General features: G+C 37.1%; 1 protein-coding gene across 2 annotated transcripts in view; it reads left to right on the top strand.

Annotated features, from left to right (window-relative positions):
• The first annotated feature begins 6 nt into the window (after positions 1-6).
• NKAIN2 (Na+/K+ transporting ATPase interacting 2) overlaps positions 7-6,878 on the top strand; it is a 787,284-nt gene continuing 780,412 nt past the window's right edge. For both annotated transcript variants that reach the window (XR_436449.2, XM_006778438.2), the window contains exon 1: positions 7-126. Coding sequence is in view for 1 of the 2 variants with exons in the window: in XM_006778438.2 (XP_006778501.1) it covers positions 73-126 (54 nt within the window). In the remaining variant the exon portion in view is untranslated. The remainder of the gene's footprint in view (positions 127-6,878) is intronic.

The following is a 6,878-nucleotide window of genomic DNA, read 5'->3' on the forward strand; positions in this document are numbered from 1 at the left end:
TGATTGGATAAAGTGGGGGCTCGACGGTGGCCGACGCGGGACAGTCTGGCTGTGGCAGGGGTCTCGGAAACCATGGGTTATTGCAATGGCAGGTGCACGCTGATCTTTATCTGTGGCATGCAACTGGTAAGTGGCACTTGGGTCCTCTTCTCCTGTAACGCGCCTCTGAGCTAGTGGGTGGGGGTGGGGGTCAGTATTGGGTCTGCAGTGGATGAGAATGGGAGAAAAAGTAAAAGAGAAAAGGTGACATATATTGTCTATATTTAAAATGATTTCAGGGAGACGCGCGGTGTGGTACAGGGGTGAGCCTGCCACCCCCCACCTATTGCTGTCCCTCGGAAGACAGTTTGGCGGGTGCGGGTTAAACTTGTCTTTAATTTATTTAAGCAAAGCAAGATTAGCCGTTGTTCTTTTATGCTTTGCATTCCCATAACTGTAATAACCTGATCGTCACATGTAGTACAGGTAACAGAGAAATGTGGAGTTTTTTTTTTTATTTTTTTTACTTCTATACGCCTATTTTTACTGTATCTTTGTTTCTTCATTGACGTGTTATTTTTCACGGAGTATATTGTCTTATAAGTCTACTGCTGTAACAAACCACTATGTAGGGCAGATGGTATCGTTAAAGTGGCTTGATCTGGAAACCACATTGAGTTTTAAAAGTATGTAGATTGAAGAGAAATACTTAGATGAACTTAGCAACACCATTGCCAATGACCGGACCAGTAGCCTTCAAATCACAATTATTGCAAACAGTTCTAAGGAAGGAATATTCTCTTACATTATGCATGTAATTGCTCCTGAAATAGATACTATTGTTTGATCCTATAGGGTGGAGAATTATATGTACTACTTCTTGAGGAACGTTGTTCAGTTTTAAAGAGGCAAGGAGCCAATAATGGAAGTGCCACGTCTCTGAATTTAAATTTCCTAAGGGCAACAGAAAGAGGGGCTGAAAATACTTTAGAGGTGAAAAATAGACCACTGTAAGTGGTTAATTTGAACTAGGAGGTACTTGCTCGCTCCTGTTATAAAATAGCTTTCCCTGGAAAGTATATATTAATCTGAATAGCCACTTAGTTTTGAACAACTGTTTCGTAAAGGCTGAAAGGACAAGACTGAAGGAAATTTCTGAGAGTCCAATCAGTAAAGTATTCAGAAGAGCAAGGATTTGCTAATGAAACTGAGAATTCCTTAAGTGTTCTTCTTTGTTATCAGTTGTCATGAGTGGTGGTTGCTGTTATTGTTTTGTTCAGTATTTAGCTGAACAGTTCTTTTTCTTGTGTATTATCTCAGGATGTTTATCTTTTCCAGGAAAGTTATCTTATGACATATATTTCGACCTGTGAATTAAGAAAAAGAAGAGAGACATATCAGTATAATTTTAAGAATGTAGTATTTTCTTGATGATGCATAAACCACTTTATTTTTTTTCTACCACACATTAATTTATGTTTTAAAATAAAGGATTTTTACTCTTAATGATAAAGCTGATCAGAACAATAAGAGAGCTTACTTTGTTAAACTACATTAGGCTAAGTATGCCAAATTGCATAAACATTTTCAAAACATTTTTATATTCCTATATGAGTTGGAAAAGAAGACATTTGCTTATTCATTGTGGAAAAGCATAAAACTGAGAATGAGTGGGTGGGAAATATCATTCTTATACTCTTTTAAATTTCAGTTTTAAAAATATGATTTAACTTTAACCATTTAACATAGTAGAGCTTTATTATGGCAAATGTAGGCATTGGATCTATATGGTGTTTTGAGTGACTACAAACTCTTCAAGAACTTAAACAATTTAAGGAAAACATAAATATGCAAATAGGGAAGCTGAATACACAAAGTAGAAGGATAAGGCTCAAGGTTTATGTGTGCGTGTGCGTGCGTGTGTGTGAGTGTGTGTGTGTGTGTGTGTGTGTGTGTGTGTTCCTATGCATGCCTACATGCAGTGGGTTTTAGGAAAGGTGCTACATCACTAATGAAACAGAAATTCTGATCAGAGCTAAGTTCTCTAACAAAATAGAATTTGCTGCAACATATGAGTGCTCAATCTAAGCAAGTATACACATTTGAATCCCAAGAAATATTTTATGCTCACTAAGGATCATGAGATTTTTTTTTTCCCATTCAGACTTATGTGCTACCAGGATAATATAATTAGCAGCCATGTTCATGCAGATGCAGAACAAAAAACAAAGGAGGAAGAATATCCCATTGGATTGATAGGGCGGGGTGGTCACATTTAAAGGACTGCAGAGATTTCTGGTAATTGTTGCTTCTTAGGAATATAGTATTTCATTTTAAATAAAAGAATTATTTTGCAAGTTAATAGTTGCAAAGCCCTGCACAACAAAAAAATTAGGTAGGTGTATATATTTTCCTTTGCTCTTGATAGATCTGTAAAACTTTTTGTATCTTTGAGCTATTTTGAGTCAAGATTGTTTTATAAGTAGCCAGGTTTACAGATAAGTTATGACTCATGTACCACTGACTGACACAAAAGTTCACTTAGTTTTGTTTACTTCTGAAGTGTGTAGTGCAGGTTCTTAGAACATTTGAATGTAGTCTTTTTGTAGCTGTACAGAAAAATTTTAGTTTGTAAAATTTAACTGAAGACCATGATAGTCTAAGATAGGAACTTTATTGAATTTCTTTCTTAAGTAACTTTATGTTTCTGAAAACATTTACCTCCAATTCTGCAAGTAGAGTATATTTTTATTAGACTTAAAGAAATATTTCTGTTTACATAAACTTGCAACCATCTTAGTAGCAAACGAGGTAGCTTTTGTTGTTGTGGAAACGGGAACCTCCTTTGTCACTTTTTTAGCAAGTGAAGGACAGAGACCAACCCTGCAGAGACAGTTATCTGTCAAGATTCTATGTAGTTGCTTTTAATTTGTTAAACATGCCTTTAATTTAATGCTTGGCAGAATACCAGTGTGAATAAATACACATTCTTTTAAAAATCAGGTTATAAAACAAGACACTGGAATTTCATACAACAGAGATATAATACAAAATGTTCATTTCATGCCTCTCTGAGCTGTATAGTTACTCCAACTTCAGGTTTTAGGTGTTTCCTACCCAAAGGGCTGTGATCTCTGGAAACTGATTTGCTGCATGTACAGAATCTGGAGTTTAAGCTCATAATCTCAAGAAGGTAATTTTCCTCTTATCATTGCTGTTCTTAATGCTCAGAAACGGAAGATTTCAGGGAGTAACAAAAATCATCATGGCATTTGAAGGGGTGGATATAGCGGGTGCAGGATAAGAACAAGTTTAAGCAGCGGTTCTCAACCTGTGGGTCGTGACCCCTTTGGCGGTCGAACAACCCTTTCACCGGGGACGCCTAAGACCATCCTGCATATCAGATATTTACATGACGATTCATAACAGTAGCAACATTACAGTTATGAAGTAGCAACGGAAGTAATCTTATGGTTGGGTCACAACATGTATTTAAAGGGCCGGAAGGTTGAGAACCACTGAATTAAAGTCTTATTTGCAACTTGCACCAGTTTGAAAAAAGTTTCAGCTTTAAAAAATATTTGGTTGAATGAAAGAGTCCTTTATATAAATATTGAAAATATCACTCAGTAATAATATGGAAGAATATAACTTACTTTAGATGTCAAAGACAGCTTTGTTTTCTAGTAAGGAAATTCAAAATCGCCCCCATTGTATACACGAGGCTCCTATGTGGCACAAAGCATGAGTCCTAAACTATTGAAAGAAAGCATAGAGTTACATTCAGCAGATTAACACTTGGAGATGTCATTCTTGCCTGTGCTCTATGAAATATGGCTAACTTGGAGCAGGTGCAGCTAACAATTGGGTTAGTACACATGCGTGTGCAGCTGTGTGAAGAAGCACGTTTGAAACTTAATTAAGAATGATCAGTTGCTTTCTCCTACTCTGTTACTAAGCGCTTTCAGGGGTACACATTCATTAGAGAAGGCCATGAGTACTTAGATGGACTCAAGAGAAACAAACTTATCATAACCATGGAGTATCTTAGTGGTGTCAGTTGTGATTTTGTGCAGTGTTCACACTTACATGCCTTTTAGTTACGTCCTAGAAGATAAAGCAGTACCTCGAAAAGTGCAGGCAGGATGTTATGCTTTTCCTAGGATACTTTTCACAAGTTTGAAAGTTCTCTGCAAGTGCAGAATTTTACCTATCAGAAACACTCCTGCTCAGAGAATTAAACATTTTAGATTCCGATATCATTGATAATCCAATCTTGAGTTCGTTAATCAATCTGATTCCTGGAGAAGACGAAAACTTTCCAGGTAATACTTCAGAAACATATAGTGTAAATGGATGCTAAGGGTTTGCTAAGTTGTAAACTTACTTTCTTCTTTTTAGACATTGTCTATATTTGCACCCCAACATTTTGACATGCACACACACGTGTGTGTGTGTGTGTGTGTGTGTGTGTGTGTGTATATTCTTTCATTGTAATTCAGCTCTCCTCTCCTCTAATGTTTACCAAGAAAGATGTAGAAACTTCTTCCAGGGTCCTGCTCTCTTCCTTGGTTCACACACGGAGTGGCAGCTTTTTTTCTCATACACCCGAAGTTTCAAATAGCCAGTCTGTGCAGAGATGTCCCTCTTTCTCCAATAAAATAAAGCCTTGGATGGGCAGCGTTTCCCGTGCAGAATGCCGGCGTTAGCTCTGGCAGCAGCCCATATGTGGGCAGCGGCCCGGGAATGCAGACGGGCACTCCGACCTCCTTCCCTCGGATGCGGCTTTGCTTTGGGGTCAGAGTCTCCTCTTGCCAAGACTCATTTCAGAATGGCATTCTCTCTCTCTTTCGACAAAAATAAAATCTGAGACAGAAGCACATTTTAATATTTCTACATTTATACTGTACATAAAAATATTAACATCATGGCATCCATTACATTAAATATTTATATATACTACTAATGGCTAAAATTTCAAAGGCTGTATTTCAGTTATTTAGTAGAATTTCAAGCAGCTCAGTGTAATTTTTAAAAAGTAGCTTTGAGACAAATATTGCTAATAATGGAAATTATCCTATATCCATGCCTTAAAAATGTAATGTCAGAAATCAAACACATATGCAGGAGAAATATTTCTAGTCTTTTTTTTTTCATCTAGATAAAGAACTCTTCCAATTTTGGTGCCCTTTCTCTCCCATAGAAACTTATTATTGTTTATTGTCCATATAGTAAAATACATAGGTCACCAAGATATGATGTTTATCTAGGATTCTTTCCCCCCATAACAACAATGGAAACAAGTCCTGTGTCTATACATACTTCATTTCAGTAGGGTGGGAATAACAGTGTTCTTACCAACCCCAAGAAAGTGAAGGACATTTAAAAGTTATGAAGGCATTTATATTGTTTTCTTTGTCCAGGCAGGGTTTAAAATGAAATTAACAAACTGGTTTCTCTTCTTTTAATATTTCTGGTGTGTTTAGTTTGAAAGCTCTTACTATGTAAAGGCATTACTTGCGCCATGTTCTTGAAAGCAGTGTTTTCCTTTTGCTTAACCCCTAAAACAGGTCCTGGGTTTAACTGATAGAAATAGTTGTAACTTTTAATCTAATGCAAACTATAGACCTTATTTTTCAACTTGGAGTAGAGTTAGTGTGACTTTTAATGCTAACAAATCGTACCTTTTAAATTACTTATGGATCACATGCTAAATTTGATCCCTCTAAAAACACTTTGAAAACTTACAAATCGATTAACTTTTATATGCACTTTGAAAAAATAGTGTTTTTTTTTTTAAAAAAAATTTGTATTTTTAAAGCTTGTTATGCTTTAAAAATCCAGTTTTGCCAAGTACTTAATAATGAAAACTGTTGGAATTTATTGGAGGCTTGTTCTGGGCTAAATACTCAATATGTGTCATTTTCATTGATTTCTTTCCAACAATCCTATGAGATAGGTAATAGATATCAATACCCCCATTTTACAGAGGAAGAAACGGCGGCTTTGGAAGTTTAAGGGGTTTTCTTAAGTCTCCCTCTTAGTAAGTGAGTGGGAGAGCTTACGTTTAAATCCAGGTCTGTTCGACTTGAAGACAGACTGAGTTCGTGCCACTGAGCTACGCTGCATCCTTTCCGTGTAACATAAGCCTATATCATTTCGCTTACATTTGTTTTACTAACAAAGGCAACGCATACCTACTAATTCCTGATGGACACAGTCATCACACAAGTCTAAGCCTACTCAGTAGGGATGGCGTTGAGGCCAGCCTCCTGTCCAAACCTGACTGGCCCGGTGCACTTGGGTTTCAGACTATGAGCTGCTGCTGAGTGGACTAGAGAATGAAAGAAGAGGCTTCCCCGGGCAGAACCAGTGCCTCTGGCGGAGTGAGTGCGCTCTAACCTAAAAACATCGTGTAAGCTCTATTCTACAGCAGTCATCGCTGGGGAGAGCTTGTGTTTCTGTTGTTAGGGGTGGGGAAAGGATACAGCTTCTATGCATGTCTGGCCAACTATTGAGAAATAATCACTCAGTAATGGCTTGGAAACCTTCTCAGGTTCGCTTAAAGAAGATTCTATGGGAAGAAGAAACGTATTCATTTTTCTCAACTTCCTGTTATGAAACCATTCCATGATGAATGGCTAATGTAGAGTAATGTCATTTGCCTGTTTTTCCTTTGTTTGTTTGTTTAAACATTTCCCAAATCCTAAGTCCACCCAGGCGACTACTGGTGAGATTATTAGTTAAGTTATTGTTGGAAATGACTTTGAATAATAAGTTATTTAAATGTGCGTTTGTTTTTTTTTAAATTTATTTTTAGAGAGAGAGAGGAAGGGAGAGGGAGAGAGAGATTGAAGCATTGATGAGAGAGAAACATCAACATAAATCGACTGCCTCCT

Source organism: Myotis davidii, unplaced genomic scaffold (genome assembly GCF_000327345.1).
Source record: "Myotis davidii unplaced genomic scaffold, ASM32734v1 scaffold147, whole genome shotgun sequence".
Lineage (NCBI taxonomy): Eukaryota > Metazoa > Chordata > Mammalia > Chiroptera > Vespertilionidae > Myotis > Myotis davidii.